The following is a 24,165-nucleotide window of genomic DNA, read 5'->3' as shown; positions in this document are numbered from 1 at the left end:
AAGCAGTTTTCCCATGCCACTCAATCAGAAAGGGCGCTAAAAAAAAGTACATTGTAGAAAATGCATGGAAGTCCTTTTTTGTCAAGCATTCTTTCCTTATTTTGGGGGCTATAGATTTGTGTTGGATAAATAACAAATGAATATAATCTTCCTGAATTTGAAGGTTAGGATAGCTTTGATATCCTGCCCCATCCACAAGTGGCAGCTGTGACTCAATATTGATTTGGATTTAAATATTACCCGACTTGATGGCTCCAGGAAACGTTTCATGGTCCAGCTGAGGGGGGTGGCACCTTCTCCTTGTCTTGCCTTAATTGAAAGTGATGGACTTTTTAGAGAGATTCCTGTGGGAAACATGATTTGTCACACACGTTAACTTCGTGGATCCTCAGGCTAATCTAATTTAGTATCGAAAGAAGCAGTTATGTGGGCACCTCTCTTGCCTCAGGGTGTATGCTGGCTGAAGTGTGTTAATGTGAGAGACTCTCCACTGACTGATTGACTGAGGATGTTATACTTTGGCTTGCTAAATGACTGTCTGCAAATATTGGAGTAAGAAGAAGGGGGCTCATTGAAGTTTCACTCAGAACACAACTCCCCTCTCCTCAAAACCTTCCCAAGACACTACTACTAATAATAATGGTATATGTTAATCGCTTACTATGTGCAAAGCACTGTTCTAAGCACTGGGGGGGATACAAGGAGATCAGGTTGTCCCACATGCGGCTCACAGTCTTAATCCCCATTTTACAGATGAGGTAACTGAGGCACAGAGGAGTTAAGTGGCTTGCCCAAGGTCATACAGCCGACAAGTAGTGGAGCCAGAATTCGAACCCATGACCTCTGACTCCCACATCTGGGCTCTTTCCACTGAGCCACGCTGCTTCTCAAGATCCCAAGATCCCAAAGCAGGTAAGTGGTGGAGCTAGGATTAGACCCCAGATCCTCTGGTTCCGAGCCCTGTACTCTTTCCACTAAGCAACACTGTTTCTCATAGATTGGTACATCTAGTACTACTTCTAGTACTGAGCTAGGTCGGGAGGTTCTAAGAACAATGAGAAATTAGATGGATCACTTTTTCTTCTGCCTGTTCTTCTATTTGCACAATAAATGGTAGGTCCAACAAGGGAGAATTTTGGGGACCCAAAACAGATGCTGTTTTGCCTGAAACAGTGCTCCTCTTTTGTCCTTGCTATATTGATCATTATCCTTGTTTATATGTTGCTCTTGCGTTTTAATCATTCAATTTTTTTTCTTGTGCACACTTCTCCCCACTTATTCGTAGACTATGAACCCCATGGGGGCCAGGGTACATGTCTCCTTTTCACTCATGTATTTTTTCCAGGGTTTAGTTTAATGTTTTGCGCAAAGTAGGTGCTAAAATAAATACCAATACTACTCAGACTTGCCAGCTAATAGTACATTTTTAGCTTCCCTCTCCTTTTGTTCATCAGAAAAAGAAAAAAAACTGAATAATAATAATAATAATAATGGCATTTGTTAAGCACTTACTATGTGCCAAGCACTGTTCTAAGCGCTGAATCCAAAACACCCTAAAATTCCATTAGACATAAGCCTTGCAGATAACATTAGTTTTAATTAATCAATCAATTAATAGTACTGAGTGACTAATGCATGTACAGCACTATACTAATTGCTTTGGAGAGTGCAATGGAATTTAATATACATTATCTGTGCCCTCATTGACTTTATACTCTAGTGGGGAAGGTAGACATACAAATTACAAATAGAAGGAGGTAATAGAGTGTATGAGATGTGTATGTGTGTGTGACAGAGGTGAGTGTTTAGGTAGCAGTAGTGGCTCGAGTGGCAACTGGGAGACATAAAGCGGGGGGACCAGAGATTAATCTAGGAGGGTCTCCTGGAGGAGATATGATTTCAGAAAGGCTTTGAAAATGGAGAGAAGTGTGGTCTCTGTAAGATTTGAAGCAAGGGAGGGAACTCCATATTAGGGGAGTGCATGAGTGAGAGGTCAGTGGAGGGAAAGATGAGAATGAGGCACAGCGGGTTATCTTTTGAGAAACAAAGACTGTGAGGGAGGGTGCATTGGTAGATGAGAATAAGGTAAGCAAGAGGGAGAGGCCTGATTGAGGAGCTCAGGACTAATGATCAGGATCTTTTTGCTTGATGTGCAGAGAGGAACATAACCTATGAAGGTTTTTAAGGAGTCGGAAGACATGTGCAGAACGACCTTCGTGAAATACGATTTGGGCCACTTCGTGAAGTATGGACTCAAGAGGGGAAGGACTGGAGTCAGGGGAGACAGAGAAGGATGATGCAGTAATCAAGCTAGAATATGACACGTGCCTGTAACGGGGGATGGCCTTTTGGAAAGAAAAGTAGGGGAGGATCCTGGGGAGGTTGACGAGGAAGAATAGAATGCTTTGCATTTTTAATCAATGGGAAATGCCTGCTGCTCTTTATTATATTAGGAAAAGCAAAAATACCATTAGTGTTAAGTGGAAAGACTGCACTAACTGGTATCACTTTGAAGTTGACCTGGCTATCTGCAAGTCCCTGGATGAATCACTTTAATTCCTGTGTGCCACCACTTCAGTATCTATAAAGTGGGGATCATATTAGTAGTTAATTCCCAAGAAATGGAAAACTTTAACATGCACAAAGCATTTCCTGCTCGGCAAGGTGTTTCATAAACCCATAATTATGATTAATTTAGTATCGGTTCATTTTCCCCTGGATATTTCAGATGAATCATGTATAAGCATGTGAAGAACTACAACTCATTTATGGAAATTTTGCCAAAAAGAGATACTCTACATCATTTGTTTTTAAACGGAAACATTATGAGTACAATTGCAAAATTCAGAAGTGGCTGCCCAAGAAAAAAAGAGTAGAATCTCTCCGAATGCTATGCTCCTAAATCCCAATACCTGCATAAAATCCAACAGCTCAGGAGTAAGTATTTATGTGGCTTGGTGGAAAGAACATGGGACTGTAATCAAAGATTCTCTAATCTCAGCCCTGCCATTGGCCCTGCTTTGTGACTTTGGGCAAGTCGCTTAACCTCCCTGTGTCTTAGTTTTGTTTAATTTGTTGTCTGTCTCCCCTTTTAGACTGTGCTCTTCTTTTGGGCAGGGAACATGTCTATCAGGTCTATTGTACTGTAATCTCCCAAGCACTTAGTACAATGGTCTGCATATAAGTGTTCAATACCTATGATTGGGGATACGACATCTGCTGCTTTCCCTCCTCAGAGTGAGAGCCATGTGAGGCTGAGACTATGTCTGAGTTGATTATTCTGTATCTTCCTTGCCACTTAGCATAATGTTTAGCACATAGTAATCACTATCACCATTAGGGGAAATAAACAAGAAACTCTTCTGAAAACATGCTAAGGATATGCAGTATACAGCTACAGTACCTAAAATTTGGGATGGATTGGCCTCCTTGTTTTCTCGATGAGTAGTGCGAGCTATTACTTCATCCATCTCCTGCTCCGAAACCTAATTTTGGACAGAATACAAAAATTAGGCTTTATTTGCTCCTCACAAGTAGCTGAGATCTAGTGTGACATTAACTCAAAATGGCAAAATGAACCAGCTACAAAGACACCCTTCCCAACCACTGTTTGCCAGAATAATCTATTTAATGGTGATGGTATGTTTACCTGTGGGGCAGCGAAGCTAACAACTGCAAGGGTTGCAAACAAGTCAGATTCTTATCTATTATTTCCTCTAGGAAAAATGTTAACAATAAATCTATTAGATCATGTTAAGTTTCCAATAGAGAATGCAGGAGGCTCAAATGTATGCCAGCACTGCCACTGGTTAGTTTGGAAGGTCTTGGAAAGCTGTATCACCTCTTGGTCTCTTGCTTTATCCAAGCAGAAGGATTGACTTCCCTCACATGACAGTAGTGAGAACCACAAATAAAATTTGATAGCCAAGCATGGGTGCTCAATAGAATGGGGTGTCACTTCACACATCCACTGAATGTCAGTTTATTCATTCATTCGTTCATTCAATCGTATATATTGAGCGCTTACTGTGTGCAGAGCACTATATTAAGCACTTGGGAAGTACAAGTCGGCAACATAGAAACTGTCAGTCAATCATATTTACTGAGCACTTACTGTGTGCCGAGCACTATACTAAGAGCCTGGGCGATTGCAATATAACAATGAACAAACATATTCCCTGCCTACACCGAGCTTACAGGTCTAGAGTGGGGACAGACATTAATAAGTAAATTACATATATGTATGTAAAAGGTCAGGAACTCATGGGAACCATTAGCATTAGGACATAAGAAAAAAATAACCCTGAGGATACCATCTGCAGTTGTAGCTGGATAACTGTAACCTCATGTTTCTTATTAAGTGCTCAAAAATGACCACTGACTATTCTGAAATCAAACTCCAGGTGTCACCTAGCTTCCCAGATTTAATGGTGGAGCTGACACTCTCTAACGTAAGCTGAGAAATCAAATCAATTTGGAATTTTTTTATCAAGTATTTGCAATCAAGATTAGTTCGTTGGTTTTGCATTGGTTTGGCATGTCATGTCCTGGAACAAAGATCTCTCAGGGGCTGACAAGCGGTGAGAATCAGGCCAGGCAGACAGTGGTGAAGACTGTATTACAGGGAGGTTCAACAGGGGCCAGTGGAGTTATTTGTGATGCCCACAAATCCCAGCTTGGCCCTCAACAACTCCAAGGGTGTGGATACCTCCCCTCCACTCCTAAGAACCTCAAACTCCCAGAGATAAAGTCTCTTGGATTACTGGAATCCAGAAGAACCAGCAGGAACAAAATAAATCAGCAGTTTTTAAGAACTTAATAAGCCACATGAGATTACCATCATCCTGCTCCAACCACATAGGGTCCTCATCAAGGTTATTTTTTTCTTGCATCCTATTGCTAATGATTCCCAAGAGTTCCTGACCTTTTATCCTAAATTAACTTTCTGGACCATGATTCCATATACCCATGTGTTCTGTGTATGTGTCTTGGACTGACATCCTGATTGACACTGATTTAGCTCTCTTAACCCTTCCTGGGTAGAGATCCAGACTTAGATACTGCTCCCTTCCAGTAATGACTGAACATCCGCTCCTGAGATGGTGGTTTCGTAAATATTTGAAAGATGTTTAGGATGAACTCTACAAGGCATTAGGGAAGTTCTCAAAAGCAGGATCTTCTAATGAAAGCAGCATAGGCCTGGGTGTCAGAGGACTTGGGTTCTAATCCTGACTCCACCACTTGTCTGCTATGTGATCCTGGGAAAGTCATTTAGCTTCTCTGGGCCTCAGTTTTGTCACCTGGTAAATGGGAATTAAATACCTGTTCTCCCTCCTATTTAGACTCTGAGTCCCATGTGGGACAGGAACTGTGCCCAATCTGATCAACTTGTATCTACCCCAGCACTTAGGACAGTGCTTGACAGTGCTTTAAAGATACCATCATAATAATTAATATTCTTCTTCAGTTGTGCTGTTGAACACAGAAAAAGAGAAAATCTGTTTGGTTCACTATGTATTAGATCAAAATAATGCAAGTGTCAAACTAAAAATATCTGGGAGAAAAAAATAAAATGGCTTTGTTTTATATTTAAATAAGTGTAAAAATGAATTGGTATACAGTTTGAATGCTAAAAGTGAAATTATAGTATACTGACTTTCACAATAATACCATATAAATATTTTCTTGGGGCTTATAGAAAACTATTTCATTTTATACAAAATATTTTTTTAAAAATCATTTTTCCTCTAAGAACACACGTACCTCAGTGTAGGTAATGCTTAATGTAAAGTGAAACAGCCAGGAAAAATATCAGGCTCAGAAATGCTGGCTGATTTTTCACTTGACTTGCTCTTACCATGATTCTAATCTTTCTAAACACAATTTGCAAGTCCAAGACTTTTGGGGGGCATAAGAAAATCCCACAGAAGTTTATTTTTTTCATATGTGAAAAATAGTTTCCAGATCATTCAAATAACTCTGAGAACACACACATCCCCACTGTGTTCCAGAAAACACAGAATTAAAATTGCCCAATTTTCCATCCTTGCCACTTCACAAAGACTAGAAATAGGCAAACAGATTATTCCTCAGCCTGAACCTTTTTGTACCAAGAGGATACAAATGATCCCAGAATCCAATTTAAGAGAAACTGCCTTAGTTATTGTGAATAAAAGAAAGAAGAAAATCTTTGTGGTATTTGACTTGGAAAAACATAAAACTACTGAGGCCCATACATTATGTAACAAAATGTACTGTTGTCCCCAAAACCTGAGTAAAGTAAAATGAAAATACATTAAACAAAAAAAAAAATTGGAACTCTAACCAAAACCCAATCTGTTTTCAACTATTAGGATACTATTACAACTAAGAACGCAGTGTTTATCTACCGGGTAAATGAAGCCCAGCTAAATAAACCCTGAAATTTGGTTTTTCTGAACATATTTAACTCCACAACATGAGCTGAAATTTCCCAGCACCACTCTGGGTATTTGAAATTGGATTTTACAGTTTGGTTAATACACTAAAGGCTACTTTGCTAAACTTCAGCTGGACTTCAGAAAGGACTGCCATGGGATACAATAGGTTCGATTTACTGGTCGAATTGAAAGGTTTTCAAATATTATTCTCCAGTCACCTGTAATAAACTACGTTACAGTTTACCACTACCACTGAGGACATCTGACTCATGAAAAACACTTTTTTGAAATTCTTTCTATAGTTTATTTTCTTGGAGATGAAGAAAAACGAAAACTAGTCTCCCAAATAAGTTCACAAGGAAATTTAACTGGAAGCAAATAGAGTATTGAATCTGAAAGAGCAACCCTTTCTTTTTTTGTTTCCATGAGCTTCTCTAGAGAACTGTATTATTTTCTTGACTGTACTGAAATGGAAGTCTGTCAACTTATAAAGTGATTTATCTTCCCCAAAGAACTCAGTATTGCTGTGATTATAGAAATTCACACATAAATGGACAAAACTGCAAAGTAACTCACTGGGTCAGATCCTTGGAAAAATTAATTCCATTTAAATTCTGACCACATAACACAACTATTTCAATATGTATGGCTTCAATTTGGCATCTTGCTTGATTAATTACCATTCCTCTCATGGAACAGTCGCTCATCCTGTTCCACAGAAACCTTTTCCTCTGAGAGCCAATTGGGGTTAGGCATTGACTACAAATCATATGCCACCAGTCTGAAGAAAACTGTATTTACAAATATATGTGACAATGCTTGGTGTGTACCCTGAAGAGTACCACACAACCCATCGTATTTTACATATCAGTCGCTTCCTCACTGCTCAGTCATTGAGGCCTACTCTTTCTGTTCTTGGCTACTGTCTTGAGCTCTCAGCTCCCAAGATCACCCCTGCCTCCATTCACACAGCTGTAGTTCAGTGTGGAGTGCTGGAGTACTATGGTTTGGTCACTGATACTGGCACTTCCAAGGTCCAGACACTGGTCCACGTCCTTCCCCTGCTCTGATGTCTCAGTGGTCCCAGTTAGTCTGATCTGAATAAGTCTCAGACACAGCGGGTGCACAGTTAGTGGACATTGCCTAGGTTCAAAACCAAAAAACTGCCAAAAACTACAGCCATAGTGTGGTGTGATAAAAGAGACTGGTGCAATAACTAGAGGGCCATGTCAGCCTTTTTTACCTTCAGCTCTCCCCACCTTCAAAGCCTTTTTTAAGACACATCTCCTCCAGGAGGCCTTCCTAGACTAAGCTCCCCCTTTCCTTTTCTCCCACTCCCTTCTGCATTTCCCTAACTTGCTCCCTTTGTTCTTCCCCCTTCCCAGCCCCATAGTACTTACAGACATACCTGTAATTTATTTATTTGTATTGATGTCTGTCTCACCCCCTTTAGACTGTAAGTAAGCTCTCTGTGGGCAGGGAAGGTGTCTGTTTATTGTTGTATTGTACTCTCCAAAGCACTTAGTACAGTGCTCTGTATACTTAAGCACTCAATAAATATGACTGAAAGAATGAATGAATTTTAGTGGGGAAATTGTGAGGATAATCTGGGATTTTGCAACCAGCAGGTAATTACTGTACCTACAATCACTGTAAAATGATGACATGAAAAGCAACAGACAGAAAGTCCAAATTACACTTCACCTTTGGGTTGGGGTGGCGACTGATGATGAGGCTAACGGGTCCTGGGCCACACTCACTCAGAATGGCATAGGCTTCACTTAAAGCAGCATGGCGGAGACTAACCGAATCTGCTTCCAAGATTTGGTCACCCCGGCTACGGAGACAAGCACAGCCAGACAGAAACCGTTCATTCTGAATTTTCTTCTAAATAGTAATAATTTTGGTATTTGTAAAGCACTTACTACGTGCCAGGCATTATACTAAGCGCTGGGGTGGATACCTGCAAATCAAGTTGGACTCAGTCCCTGTCCCACATGGGGTTCACATTCTTTATCCCCATTTCACAGATGAGGTAACTGAGGCATAGAGAAGTGATGTGCCTTGCCAAGGACACAAAGCAGACAAGTAAGGGAGTCAGTATTAGAACTCAGGTCCTTTGGACTCCCTAGGCCATGCTGCTTCTCACAATTTCCAATTTTTTTAAATCTCCACCTGACATTCTTCACCTTTTGACCTTCATCTTGGAGCAAATTCAGCTGAGAAGCAGCACTGTCTAGTGGAGAGATCATGGGTCTGAGAGCCAGAAGGACCTGGGTTCTACTCCCAGCTTTGCCACTTGCCTGCCGTGCGACCTTGGGCAAGTCACTTCACTTCTCTGTGCCTCAGGTACCTCACCTGTAAAATGGGGATTAGGGCTGTGAGCCCAATGTGGGACGTGGACTGTGTCTAACCTGATTATCTTGTATCTACCCCAGAGCTTAGAACAGTGCCTGGCACATAGTAAGTACTCAACAAATACCATAAAAAAATCAATTCTACATCCAAATCTACCAGCACAGGACACCACTCCATCCATACTGCTTCTTTCAAAGCATCGGGATGAAAACATTCTCACTGCTGGGTGCTTTCCTGCCATCTTGAAGTGCTTAGTTCAATCTCATTTTAAGAGGAAATAGCTGAAGTTCAATGGTTACATAAGAATTTATCAGCCTGCCTCAAATTTGAGCTAATGTGAAATTGAGTGAGAGTTGCCTACTTTTACATTTAATTGGATATAGAAAAGTCAGTAAAATGAAACAAAGTCTCTTTTGTGTCAGGAACGAAGCATATTCATTTGGTGGACTGCACACATATGGAATCATTCAAGAAAGAAATATCATCTTGGGATGTCATTAAAGGATTTTCCTTAATTATTATAGGAGCATTTCCTTTACTGCACTTCTGGGACAGTTTGTTGCTTTTCTCCACTTGTTCAGGACTGAATGCACTGTGATGATTATCCGAAATGTAGTCCAGTTGGTTAACACAAATCAAAACAGCAACTGCAGGTACAGAGTGTTTCAACCACCCACATCTGGCTCTGGATTCACAGAGTTAATAGGGATGAAGTACTGGTACTGTATGTATGTGCTACTTTGTGCAATGTACATTCTTTCCGTGTTTTGTCAGGTTTTCAATATTAGGTGGGTACAGCTACGCTCTAACTCCTACATAAACAGGACACACACACACACACATCATTCAAAAATCACAGACGGGTATAAATCAGAATAGATCAGCAGCATAAGAAGCAGAATGGGAAGCTGCACAGCCTAGTGGAAAGTGCCTGGGCCTCGGAATCTAATCCTGGCTTAACCTCTTGTCTGTTGTGTGACCTTGGGCAAGTCACTTTTCTTCTCTGTGCCTCAGTTTCCTCACCTGGAAAATGGGGATTAAATACCCATTCTCCCTCATACTTCGACTGTGAGACCCATTTAGGGCAGGGACTGTGTCCAACCTGATTAACTTGTATCTACCTCAGTGCTTAGAACTGTTCTTGGCACACGGTAAGTGCTTAACAAATACCACAATTAATAGGTTAACTAGGCACAGGATGATATCACACAGCCATCTTGACCATATAATCCAAGACGAAAACAAGAAAAATGGAAATATTGAAAGGGGTAATCCAGATGTAATACTTCCCAACCAGCCTGAAGGGCATGGCTTTGTAGAAGCATGTAGAGACATAACATGCTTGACTGTTGTGCCAGAAAGTCTAAATTTTCTACAGCAATTTTTGGAGCTATTTATATATGAAAAATAGTTAGAAATGCATGAATGTATGGAATGGGAATGTGTATATGCATGTGTAGCAGTGCCAAGCAATGGAGCCAGTCGAATCCAGTTCTCACCATTAGCTAAAGATACTAGAAAATTATCAAATCTTTAACAAAAGCCCAAAGAGCTTCTCAACCAGCAGGACTACATGAATTTTCAGAACATTGAACTGATACTATATTCGTGCCCTGGACTAGCCTTATATCCAAGTCATACACAAAATGAAGACGTTGGCCAAACGTTATGTATATTTCATCTAGAAATCTTAGTGACTTCAACCGTATTCTCAACGTTCCTCTTTCAGAGGAGGTGGAAAGGATTAGGATGGTTCGAGGGTGGGACGGAACCCAGGGCATATAAAAAGAAGGATTCTTGTTCTCTGGGGGAGTGCATGCTACAGGCCAGTGGGGATGGTGGGGTGTTAGAAGTGGAAGTAAAGAAGGGCCTTGTGTTTTGGAACGGACTGGCTAGGTCAGACACACCCACTGATGACTCTGCTGCTTCCAGTTCTCCCATTTCTATGCAGTGGTCACCTCAGTGCCTAGTTGCTCAACTGCCCATTCTCCCATTTCCAGTGTTGTTCTAATAATAATAATAATGATCAAATAATTGTGGTATTTGTTAAGTGCTTAGTATGTGCCAGGCACTGCACTCAGCGGTAGGTGGAAACAAGCAAATCTGTTGCAAATCGGGTCCCTGTCCCATGTGGGGCTCATAGTCTCAATCCCCACTTTACAGATGAGGAAACCGAGGCAAAGAGAAGTGAAATGACTTGCCCAGGAACACACAGCAGACAAGTGGCAGGGCCAGGATAAGACCCCAAGACTCCCACGCCCATGCTCTATCCACTAGGCCATGCTGCTTCGAAAGCAGCAGTGTGAGCACCTCAGCAGGGCAAATGACAGCAGCAGCTACTGCTTCCTGGAAAGGGTGGCCGGAGCTGTGTCCTTCTCCAAACACAGGGCCTTCTTCTTCCTGAAACTGCAACTGGTGGCTTTTTTCCCCGAAATTCAACCATCTGAATAATAATAACTGTGGCATCTGTTGAGTTCTTACTCTGTGGCACGTACCCTACTAAGTGCTACGGTAGATACCTGATAGTCAGGTCAGGCACAGTCCCTGTCGCTCATGGGGCTTGCAATGTAAGGAGCAGGGTGAACAGATATTCAATCCCTATTTTACAGATGAGGAAACTAAGGCACAGAGAAGTTAAGTGACTCGTCCAAGGTCAAGCAAGCAAGCAAGTGGCGGATCTGAGAATAGAATCCAGGTCCTCTGACTTTCAGGCCTGTGTTCTTTCCACTAGGCCACGTTGCTTCCCTGATTCAAACTCCCTAATTTAAATTTATCTATAGAAATTCCAGATACATTAAAACTTCAGACTTGGTTTTTAAAGCCAAGAATCTGGAATGTTTTCCACAAAAAAGGAGAATTTTCTTTGTAATTATTTTCACAGACATTCTACCAGAGAAACATTTCAATAGCGCATCGCAAAGGGGAATCTATTCCACATTCTGGCAATTATTCTGAAAGCATTGTGCCCGCAACAAAAAGCCAAATCTCTAATGTTCTTAAACCTGCCCTGGAATATTGTTTATTTTCCATTTACAACTAACCTTAATCTACTGTCCATCTTAGCCACTGATCCTGGGGCGAGGCTGTGAATGTAGATACCTGGAGAGCTATTTTCCAGCGTCAGGCAGCAGGCCCCAATGCCTAATCCGACCCCTGGCTCTGTAGGATGCACCAAAAGTGGGGGAAAAAAGATACAGAAAAAAGTTTTACCCTTTTAGAGATAAAGCAACATTAGTCTCATACACGTGGACACATAGCAAATTCCCCTTTCACCAACAATCACTTGTTCTCAGTGAGATTCCTGTATGGCACTTTGAAGAAGAAGAAGAGGTTTCAATGAGAATATGAAGTGATGCTCATTTCCAACAGCTTGTTTTCTACAGAGAAGAGTTCCAAGGGAGGTCATAGTGGGACTGGGGGACACCTGTGGATTAGTTCTCTATACAGCTAAATTCCCATTATTCAGGGAGTGAATTACATAGACCCTTTATTTCTCTTCTTTCTCTCCATACTGGTAGCCAATTTACTTTTGTTGGAATACCCACCAAAATGTGGGGCAATTGGCACACAGTAGGTGCTCAATACATCCTTCTGACTTGCTGCAGAGGTAGTGGAACTCAAATTTGAACATTTTGTTCCCTCTTAATAGTTCCAATAAAAAGTTTGGTGGTTCAGAAGCCTGAAACTAAAACTAAGTTGTAATCCATAGATAACCCCTAGATCTCAATGATCCAAGATGCTTCTGTTCCTCTCATTACCATATTTTAAAGTTGTCTCCATCTTGAAAACAAATCAAAGAAAAAAATCCCTCCCTTTACATTAAAAAGGAGCTATGGAGGGTCTTTTGCACTGAAAAAAAACCACAGTACTATACCACATCTGGTGAGGTTACAAAAGTTTGAGAGGGACTACCACTATCACCCTACTTGATGCTCATCTGGTCTTGGACTTAGTTGGATATGATGTGTGATAGATCAGTTGCCACTTTGTCTCTTTACTGTGACATCAGGATTATGGAAGTTTGTCTATTCACAGGGAACTCATGAGGGAGCAGAAAAAAAAATCACTATCACCTTTCAAAAGAACATCACCGAGTGAGCAACAGCACATATTACCTTTGTGGAGAGTGACTTCCATGATGATTCTGTCCTTGGGTCCTGGACCCTTGCGTCCCAGAGAGGAAGAATCCCCTTCATCAGTTCCAGGTAAAGGAGTTCCTCCACTAGCATTGGAGTTCGGAGAGCTGGATCGGCTCAGTAATGTGGGCGTTGGACATGGGGTAAGGCTTGGGCTACGTAACCGTGTGCGTACCGTTAGGGTTATAACTCCTTTCTTCAGTTGCTGTGGAAATGAGAACAGTGGACTGTTCAATGATCCTTACTGAAAAACTGTCAAACACCATATTTCAGTGAAACTGGAAATAATGACTCTCTTCTTATTTGAGAAATTGTGCGGGTCAAAATTACCAGGAGGTTTAAGCAGGGACTGGATTAAATTATGCACTACATCAGTCAACAATGGGCTGGTAGAAAGAAAAGTTAGATGTCAGAGAGTACATCCTCTACCGTTAGAATAGATGTCAAGGAAAGCGAGTATCACCTAGTTCCTTCATTCTCCCATCACTGTTGTTGGGGATAGAATACAGGTCTGGATGACAATTGGTCTGACCTAGTAATGGTACTTCTAATGTTATGTTCTATGACAATGAAACAAATATATTACATAGATTATGGTTTTTCTTAGTGTAATCTGGTTACCTTAAAGGTTTGGATGGCCTCCTGGTGGGTCAGCCCCTGTAGAGATTCTCCATTGACATCTAAAATTTCATCTCCTAATAACGAAAGGCAAAAACAAGTTGGCATTCAGCCATGTTACACAGTACTGTGCCTGGTCAGTGGTATAGTAATGGACTACCATACGGTCCCAGATTTATTGCTTCATAAAAAGACTTTTATTGTTACAATTTATTTTCATTAGTCCAAGCTCCTGGAAGCATAATAAAATGGAGAATTAATGACACTGAGCCTTCTTCAATGGCAAGTCTGAACTCTGGTCTCTGATTAATAGAAACTACTGAAAACATTACAGGCTTCATTCTGATGCCAATTCTAAGATAATCAGTGGCCACTCTACTCTGAAGCTTAAGTGCATATGCAAAATCTCCTTCTCCAAACAACAAAATCCCTGGGCAATGAAAGCTTATCTTTCCTGTCATAACACGACTCTATATAATAAAAACTATTCAAAAGGATGATGATGATTCACTATGAGGTACAGAACAGCTTTAAAGAATAATGAAACAATATGGCAGATAAGGAGGATCGAGGATGAATGGCAAATCTACCTCCTGGAAACTCCCATTTATACCCATATAATTATTGATGGAATTTCCAAGCACTTAGTCATTAGGTTTAAAGCCTATTGTGTACTTCTAAGAAGGAGACAACTGTGCACTCCCATCTACTCTCACTTTGACACTCCCATGACATCTTGATCCAAAAATCAGCATGAAAGTCCCTGAACATCCTCCAATTCATCAGAATTTCTGAGGCAACTGCATACGATCTACTTGCCAGGGTTGATGCCCAGCTGACATCTTGTAGCTTGTCCTGCCCTTGGCCCTACTTCTCACACAAACATCAAGTGTGTGATCAAATGGAGAGCACCTTGAACTAAGCACTGAGGAGAGATCGCAAACAGCCATTCACGGTGAGGTGGCAACATAATTCAGTCATGCTGCTGCCTTAATTTGTATTTATAGTAGCACAAATCACTTCATCAGTGGTATTTAGTGTGTGCTTAATATGTGCAGAGCACTGTACTAAGAGCTTGGGAGAGTACAATGCAACAGAATTAGCAAATGTTCCCTGAGCTTACACCACATCAAGGCTATAGCAGCTTTGTAACAAGAAGAAATTATTTGCAGTCCCCACACAAGGTTAAGCTGGGAATGGCTCACAGTAGGGACTTGAAGTGCTCCTCAAAAACCCAAATATTTTGTGAATGTCTGATTTGTGCAGTAAGATTTCCCAAAGACTTAAATCCAATTTGTAGGTTCCATCCTAAAAGCAACCCTGACGTTGATGACTGTCTCCTACAGTGTAAAAATCAGGCTGTAAATCCTATTCCCCGAACAACCAATTTGTTCCTAGGGACCTTCTTGTGCTCCTAGAACCCACAAGTAGCCTCCTCCTCCACTCCCCACGCCCACTTTCCAGTACTTTTGTTGCTTCACCCTTTCTCGTCTTCCAGACCTAGCCCCTCCCTCACCCAGAAATGGAAAGGGGGAGATCAGTGGTGATTTTGGCAGACACCACCCGCACATGAACAGCTGTTGTTCCCATCCTTATCTAGCCCTGCCTCCATTCCCAGGAGAGGTGCGGCTAAGCTGTGTGACTCAGTGGAAAGAGCATGGGGCTGGGAGTCAGAGGACCTGGTTTCTAATCCCAGCCATACTATTTGCCTGCTCTGTGACCTTGGGCAAGTCGCTTAACATCTCTAAACCTGAGTTTTCTCATTTGTAAAATTGGGATTAAATACCTGTTCTCTCTTTCTTTCTTAGAACATGAGCCCTCGATGGGACAGGGATTGTGTCCTAGCTGATTATTTTGTATTTATCCCTGTGCTTGGCGCAGAGTAAGTGCTTAATAACTAATACACTTATTATTAATATGATTATTATACGTAGAATCTGGGGGCTGCAATGGATGCAAAGGTGGTGAAAGAGACCACTGCTCTACCTGATATTGGGCTGGGCAAGCACATTCAATCGGGCCTTGTTTTGCGATGAGCTCTTGGTGGGAACAGAGTAGTAGCTGTGACTTAGTAACTATGACTTGAGCAGCTAGAGGATTCTGTAGCCATGGCTGGGGAGGCACTACAGTTGCAGCTGGACAGGTGGAGGGCTGCCATGGGCAGATTGGAAAGTGGTGGTAAATGGCAGGAGAAATGGTAGAAAAAGGGTGAAAAGGGGGACGCCTGAGTGGTGTTCCTCCACTTGAGCTGAAGCAGAACTGAAGCAGGGTCATACAGAAACTGCAGGGGCTCCCCTGAACCAGATTCCACCTCTCTGTCCCCTCCCAACACATACCTTCATCTCTCCTTTGTTTCCTGGATAATGGAGTCCAGTTGCTTCTGGTATCTCCATCTGGGCAGGCTTGAAGGTCAGCACTTCAAGTCCCTGATTAGTACACGGAGGAATGGGAAGAAAGGGTGGGGGGAGAATTGATTTCCCTGCAGCGACTGGATGTAGTGTAAGGTAGGCCTAAAGGATCCTGGGCACTGTCAGAAATGAATGCATGACCTAGTTCTGAAATTTTTGTAGCATGGTTGTCTGAACAATGAATGTTCTAAGCACCCTTTCTTAAATACCCAGCATAAATGCAATTATAATTCACTCTAAAGGACAAGGCAAGTGGCTATTTTCAAGGCCAGGTTCTGGCACAAGACAAGGTTAGAAATAGTAGGTATTGCTGCCTCTGGCTCTATACTGTGTTTCCTAAAAATCCCATTGTGGAATTTTAAAGCTATAGCCCTGGTTTGAATTCCTAAGAATCAATGTGCTCCTAAACATATGCACCCGTTTTTGGGTAGGGACCATCTCTATATGTTGCCAACTTGTACTTCCCAAGTGCTTAGTACAGTGCTCTGCACATAGTAAGCACTCAATAAATATGATTGAATGAATGAATGATGTTTGATTTCTTAAGGAAACCAAATGCCCCAAGCTATTCCTATTAATTGATTTCACTTTTGCTTGTCTACTCTTGACTTCCACATATCACAAGATAAATTTCAATCTCCTGAACAAAAAGATAACACATTAATCATAAACCTGCTCTTCTATAGTTAGATATTTTCTGAAACTAAAGACAAAAATACAAACAGGGAGTTCATTTTTCTTCTGAGAGAGTTGAATAAATAATATTTCACCATGAAGGCATTATGTTGGTTAGGTCTCGTTGGGAGAACATGCTTCAATAGTTTTTGGAAAGAAAAATCTCTAGCTAACTCTTTCCACATTGCAAAGCGCTAGTCTATTTAACATTCTAGGCCTCGAAGCCACTGCTCTTCTGAATGTTTACTGAATTTTTGAAGATAGTTTGGAAAATCTAATTCAATCCTATAGTAAGAATCTCTTGGCGTCAAAGTAGGATTCATGCTCTGATAGGGGCCTGGAACTAAATGCTAATTTTGGTTTTCAAAAGGAAGAAATGCATTCTTAACTTGAAGTCATCCTGCACACACCAGGCTGGCTTCAGATGTTAAGTAAGGTAAGTGGGCATTTCAGGGTAGCAGGAATGACCACGACCTCCTGACCCTTCTAAGATGGCCACCACTAAGAAAGTTCCTAAGATGGTGCCTAAACCAGACCTCCTGATGGCTCTCACATGTGCATCGTCAGAGGAGGTGGTTTTGCACTGGTTCTGACATTCTCTTCATATCAACCAAATACTACTGACCAATGGCTTTTTAAAGCACTTAATCAGTTCTCCTAATTCTTATCCTCATTCCCTTCCTGTTACACTCCAGCCCATGTGCTTCATTCCTCTGAAGCCAAGCTCCTTAATGTGCCTCCATCTTGTCTCTCATGCTGCTGACCTCTTGCTTTCATCCTCCCTTCTGCCTGGAATGCCATTCCCCCTCACAACTGGGAGACCATTACTCTCCCCATCTTCAAGGCCCTTCTGAAATCACATCTCCAGGAGGTCTTCCCTGACTAATCTCTCATCTCCCCAAACTATTTCTTCCCCTTCTGTCATTCCAGTACTCTCGCCTCACCTAGACACTTGGATACTCACTCTCCTGCCCCCAAAGCTCTTATATACACATCTTTACTCTTTACTGCTTTTCACTACCTCTAATTTATTTTAGTGTTTGGTCCCTCTTGCTAGACTGTAAACTACTTGAGGGCAGGGATTTTGCCTATTAACGCTATTGCACGTTACTGTTTAGTTAAGTGCTCTGAACAGAGTAAGTGTTCAATAAATGCTGACTGACTTGTTGATTGATTCAGGCTGGGGAAGAGTTGGGAAGCTGGAGTACGCCGATGCTCCAATAATTCTCTCCTGGGAATGGACAGTCACTGGCGGGAAGGCGGGAAGGCAGGAAGCCATCAGTGCTGGGGTGATACGATCAAGGGGATAAGAGCTGCTCTGGGCTCTGCTACTTCTATTCATTTATTCATTCATTCACTCAATCAGATTTATTGAGCATTTACTTTGTACAAAGCACTGTACTGAGCACTCAGATCCAGTCTCTAACCCACCTGGGGCTCACAATATGAGGTAGAGAATTAATCAGTGATATTTATTGAGCTTAATGTGTGCATACTACTGTGCTAACTGATTGAGAGAGTACACTAGAATAGGTAGACACTATCCATGCTCTCAAGGAGCTTCTAATATAGCAGGTGAGTCTGCAATTTTTTTAGCCTCTCCATCTGACTATGCCTGTATCTAATAATAATAATAATAATAATAATAATAATAATAATAATAATAATAATACTAACAATAATAATAATAATAATAATAATAGTGGAATTTGTTAAACACTTACTATGTGCCGAGAAGCAGCGTGGCTCAGTGGAAAGAGCCTGGGCTTGGGAGTCAGAGGTCATGGGTTCTAATCCCAACTCCGCCACTTGTCAGCTGTGTGACTTTGGGCAAATCACTTAGCTTTTCTGTGCCTCAGTTACCTCATCTATACAATGGGGATTAAAACTGTGTGCCTCACGTTGGACAACTTGACCTTGTATCCCCCCCGGCGCTTAGAAAAGTGCTTCGCACACAGTAAGCGCTTAACAAATGCCATCATTATTACTAAGCACTGAGGTGGAACAAGCAAATCAGGTTGGATACAGTCCTTGCCCATGTGGGGCTCACAATCTCAATCCCCACAGAGAAGTGTAGCAACTTGCCCAAGATCACACAGCAGATAAGCAGCGGAGCCAGGATTAGAACCGGTGATCTTCTGAATCCCTGGTCCATGTTCCACCCACTACACCATGTTTGGAAGTCACGGCTACTTTATGCCTCAGTTTTTGTCTGTGTTCATCTTTCTCTACTGTGCTGTCTGGTGGATTCCTGGCATTCATTGTTACTAGCACCCAGGACTCTCAGATCACCACTGCCAATGGGGATTCCACTGGGATTCAGTAGACTAGCACCTGCAGTATCTCATTCCTACCTTCATCCTCTTCCAGGCCCCTAAGTAGGTGATTGGCAGCAGCAGGAAGAGTGTAAAAGAATAGGTCATGAGCTATAGACCCTTTCCTTTTTTCATGGTATTTGTTAAGCACTCACTATGTGCCAGGCACTGAACTAAGCACTAGGGTAGATACAAGCTAATCAGGTTGGACACAGTCCATGTCCCATGTGGAGCTCAAAAACCTTATACCCATTTTACAGATGAGGTAACTTAGGCACAGAGAAGTTAAGTGACTTTCCCCAGGCAAGTGGAAGCATTGGGATTAGAACCCAGGTCTTTCTGACTCCCAGGGCCATGCTCTATCCATGAGGCCACCCTGCTTATCATGTTTCCCTTGACATATACATGCACAATAAATTAAAATGTTAATGGATGAAGAATTGCCAGGTAATATTAGTGTTATGTTTTGCCCTATGATGGTGAACAAAAATTAGTGACTGCTTGCATGGATTTTACATCTTGTGCTTCTCTGCAAAAAGTAGTGAGAATAACTGAGAAACAGGGTAAGAAAGAGTAGTCTTGGTGATAAACACATCTGTATTGCCAGTACTTGAGGTGGAAAGCGGAAGGCAATTATATCAGTTTTCAATCAGCAGCATCCTGGAGGCAGGACAATGAGTTAGCTTAGGAATTTCCTTGGCTGAAAAATATCAACTCTCTCCTACTTTGCCCCTCCCATGAATTTCTTTTCTTGAAAAACAACAGGGAGAGAAGGAAGATGGTGGGGAGGGAGGGAGGAGGAAGGAGATGGGTGGCAGAGGAGTGGAAAAAGATGGGGGGGCAAGGAGTACAAAAAAGGTACATTATCCCCATTTTACAGATGAGGATACTGAAGCTTGGAGAGATTAAGTGACTGGCCCAAGGTCATACAACAGGCCAGTGGTAGAGTTGTGCTTTTCCACTGGGCCATGATACCTCCCTGTGAATTTTATTCTACAAACACATGACTGTGATTAACAGATTGTTAATACCTGGATCAACTCTCTTCAGAACCAGTGGAAAGCAGGGGAAGGCCTAGGTGACTTCTGAGGATTTATTTCTGCCTAACAATTCTAGGACTTCACCAGTAATGGCTGTTTGCTTCAGTAGCAGGGAAAGCTAAACCCCACGTCAGGTCCCGTGCAGCTATAAAAGTTGACTTTCAGCAGCTAAATTTCATATCTGAGATTAGAGTGCCTGCCTGTTCTTTAGAGGCATTCTCTATAGAGATAAAAATAATAATAATTGCATTTGTTAAGCATTTACAATGTGTCAAACACTATACTAAGCACTGGGGTAGATACAAGACAATCAGATCCCACATGGGGCTCACAGTCTAAGAAGGAGGGAGGACAGTTATTGAATTCCCATTTTGCAGATGAAGAATGTGAGGCCTAGATAAGTTGAGTGACTTGTCCATTGTCACAGAGCATGCACACGGCAAAGCCGGAATTAGAACCCAGGTCCTCTGACTCCCGGGACTGTGCTCCTTCCACTAGGCCAAGCTGCTTCTGAGTTACATTCTTCTACTCCTGAGGAAATTCCATAGTGAGAGATGTGGCTACTTTCCTAATGGACAGAATAGCTGCAGCCAGGAAGTTACTCCACTTTGTCTCCAGCTTCCTCTGGACTCAAAATCCCATTATCACCTCGGTTCAGTATAAAGTCTGTGATTCTTTCTCATACCTTCTTTGAGTCTTCCATCAGCAGCAGCTGCTCCAGTAGGGAAAATAGTCTTGACAAAAATCCCCATTCTTCCTCGGGCTGAATCTTGACCTCCCACGATGCTGAAGCCAAGGCCCTACACCCGAAGTAGAAATTGCTCAGGTTAGTTTCACCACTCATTAATGTTTCTAGAATATGGGGACTATACAATATAAATCTTACAATTAAACTATCTCAGTCTCCTGGACCTGTCTGGCATAGGGACAGTCATTTACGTACTCCTAGCTTCTAGGAGTTGCCAATTGGAGAAGCACATTTTTCTCCAGGAACCTCAGAATTCACGTACTTGATCCCATTTCTTTCAAGCTACATAAAGTAAGACACAACCCATTCCCTCGCTGGCATTCCGTAACTTTCAGTCTTTCCTCAGATTAAAGAGCTCCGTCTAGACTGAAAGCTCCTTGTGGACAAGGAATGTATCTGCTGACTCCACTGTACTGTACTCTCCAAGCGCTTAGTATAGTGCTCCGAACACAATAAGTGCTCAATAAATACAACTGATTGGTTAATTGACTCTGAACTCCACTGAGGGACAAGGACCATATCTCATTCTAATTCTGTGTATTCCCTCCCAGTGCTCAGTCCAGTGCTCAGCACACTACAAGAGTTTAAGAAATTCTATTACACTACTTTTCTGACCCCTCTTTCTACATCCACGCTGAGAAGCAGCATGGCTCAGTGGAAAGAGCACGGGCTTTGGAGTCAGAGGTCATGGGTTCAAATCCCAGCTCTGCCAATTGTCAGCTGTGTGACTTTGGGCAAGTCACTTAACTTCTCTGGGCCTCAGTTACCTCACCTGTAAAATGGGGATTAAGACTGTGAGCCCCCCGTGGGACAACCTGATCACCTTGTAACCTCCCCAGCACTTAGAACAGTGCTTTGCACATAGTAAGTGCTTAATAAATGCCATTATTATTATATTATTATTATTATTATTATCATGAACCCACTCCCTCTTTTTCCGAGTCATCCTTGCCCCTCACCACTCCAAACCCACTCTTATATCTTCAATTTCCATCTCCACAGGTATTCTGCTGCTGCAGATTCATTCTGTCATATTTACTGAGCACTTACTGTGTGCAGAGCACTGTACTAAGCACTTAAGCAGATCTCACTGCCACTACCCATCTCCCTGCACCTACCAAACTGGGAGAGTGAGGCCAGATCGAGGCAGGAGATGGGGAGAAAGGATGGTGATGGAGGAAAAGGATGAGGCAGACAGAGCCTTGGACCTTCTACTGCAAGGTCTACCTCTCCCCCTGAACCAGGCTCAGGCCTTCTCCTCTGAGCCCTACTGCCCTTTTCTGTCCCCTGCTTTCCCCCATCCTGCCCCAAAGCTAATAATAATAATCACGGTAACAAAAATTGTAGTATTTGTTAAGGGCTCACTACATGCCAATTACTGTATTAAATCAGGTCTCACATGGGGCTCACAGTCTAAGTAAAAGGGAGAACAGGTATTGAATCCCCACTTTGCAGATAAGGGAATTGAAACACAGAGAAGTAGTCCAAGGTCACACAGCAGGAACGCACTGAAGCCAGGATTAGAACCCATGTCCTCTGACTCTTTCCATTAGGACACGCTGCTTCCAAATCCAGAGTTGTTCTTGCCCCGACTTTGTGGCTCTTGGGAATGGGGACAGACTGATGGAAGCAGCAGCAGTTGCACTATCCACTGCATCAGAAAGGGGAAAAAAGTTACAAAAATAGATTTAAAACAGATGATGATGCAAGGGGACTGGAAACCAAAGAACAAGCCTTGGGTGTGGGGAGAGGAAACTTACGGGAATGGGGCAAGCTGGGCTTGGAAGGATGGGGTGGAACAACGTTTCTGTTGAATTTGCTAAAGTGAAGACCCAAACGTCAATCACTTCAAGAAATAACTGCCACCTGGCTGACATGGTGCCAGGCCATTCACTGCCTGTTCTAAAGAGAGAATAAAGGAAGCAAAAGGAAGAAAAAAATACCTGACGGCTGTTACCAGCAGTCCAGAGCCCACTGGCACATGGTGTGCCAACTGCTGAATAACAGCAGGAAGATATCTGCACTGAGCCTGCATCAGTCCAGGGCAAACAAACCGTTCATCTCTGGAATTGCTCAAGGAGAAGGTTCACACATGCTAGTGTCAAAACAACAAACTCTCGAGGAAAGTATTCTCGCAAACTATCAACGAATGGGGAGGAATCTGTACTGTTTACATCATCAAGAGGAATTTTCTTTGAGAAGAGATTGCTACATATTCTCGCACACGATTGGCAAAAGGAAGGAGGAACTTGCTCAACATGCAGGACTCTGATGGACTGGGAACCAAGGGGAGCAGTCTGGGAAGCATTTGGGAGTTGGGATTTCTTTGACTATAAAACAATAATAATAATAACAATGGTATTTGTTAAGTGTTTACTATGTGCCAATTAATTCAAAGCGCTGGTGTAGATACAAGGTAATTAGGTTGTCCCACATGGGGCTCACAGTCTTAATCCCCAAACTTGGTCAAGTTTAGTGGCTTGACCAAGGTCACTCGGCAGACAAGTGGCAGACCTGGGATTAGAACCCACGTCCTCTGACTCCCAAGCCCATGCTCTTTCCACTACGCCAGGCTGCTTCTAGGTGTTTAGCGCTTACTATGTGCCAAGCACTGTTCTAAGCACTGGGGTAGATACAAGTTAATCAGGTTGTCCCACATGGGGCTCACAGTCTTAATGCCCATTTTACAGACACAGAGAAGTTAAGTGACTTGCCCAAAGTCACACAGCTGACAAGCAGTGGAGCCGGGATTAGAACCCACAACCTCTGACGCCCAAGCCTGGGCTCTTTCCACTAAGCCACGCTACTTCTCAAGGCACAAGCCTCTGCTGCAAAGGTGTGCGTCTACTGGATAATGCTAGGGTGGTGCCCCTTGGCATGTGGGGCCAGTTCTTCTGTTGTAAGACATGATCCTAGTGTGCAGTCCCTTCGGTAATTGTTACTTAGCTAGACAGTCTTGTTACCTGAGTGGGTCATTGGTAACAGTGGCACTGCCAGAGCTGAACCAATGTCAGTTCCAGAAATGGATCAAGTGGCTAGAGATAGGTGAAGGCATAAAATACTTGCAAACAGCAAATGAGAGGCTTTTTAATCCCCGGGCTGCCCAAAATGTACTGAACTGATGAGTATATTTTGGACAGAGGATGTGTCAGTTTATTGTGGTATTGTATTCTCCCAAGTGCTTAGAACAGTGCTCTGCATACAGTAAGCGCTCAATAAATACGACTGAAAGAATGAATGAATGAATGAAAGTACACCCACTTTAGAAGAGCTGAGGAAGCCAAGACCCATGGAAGTATAATTAATTTGGGAAGTTTTGGGAACCTGGATTCTAGCTCAAGAAGAGGTACCGAGCCAAGGAAACAATTATGTTCTGTTAACTGATCAGATCTGATGAACTTTTGATTTGGTACTGATGCAAACTACCAATCTACTGTATTCTAACTGC

The 24,165-nt window shown here is 42.3% G+C and overlaps 1 protein-coding gene across 2 annotated transcripts in view; it reads right to left on the bottom strand.

Moving 5' to 3' along the window:
• Window positions 1-24,165, bottom strand: part of PDZD2 (PDZ domain containing 2) — a 320,362-nt gene that overhangs the window by 47,302 nt on the left and 248,895 nt on the right. For both annotated transcript variants that reach the window (XM_038743608.1, XM_038743609.1), the window contains exons 10-16: window positions 20,655-20,769; window positions 13,535-13,608; window positions 12,893-13,118; window positions 11,819-11,936; window positions 8,124-8,256; window positions 3,404-3,485; window positions 241-344 (exon numbers count right to left, since the gene is read on the bottom strand). In XM_038743608.1, coding sequence (XP_038599536.1) covers window positions 241-344; window positions 3,404-3,485; window positions 8,124-8,256; window positions 11,819-11,936; window positions 12,893-13,118; window positions 13,535-13,608; window positions 20,655-20,769 — 852 coding nt within the window. The remainder of the gene's footprint in view (window positions 1-240; window positions 345-3,403; window positions 3,486-8,123; window positions 8,257-11,818; window positions 11,937-12,892; window positions 13,119-13,534; window positions 13,609-20,654; window positions 20,770-24,165) is intronic.

The sequence above is a fragment of the Tachyglossus aculeatus genome, chromosome 3 (assembly GCF_015852505.1).
Source record: "Tachyglossus aculeatus isolate mTacAcu1 chromosome 3, mTacAcu1.pri, whole genome shotgun sequence".
NCBI lineage: Eukaryota > Metazoa > Chordata > Mammalia > Monotremata > Tachyglossidae > Tachyglossus > Tachyglossus aculeatus.
Note: the sequence above shows the minus strand (reverse complement) of the source record. Positions and strands in the feature narration are given on the sequence as shown.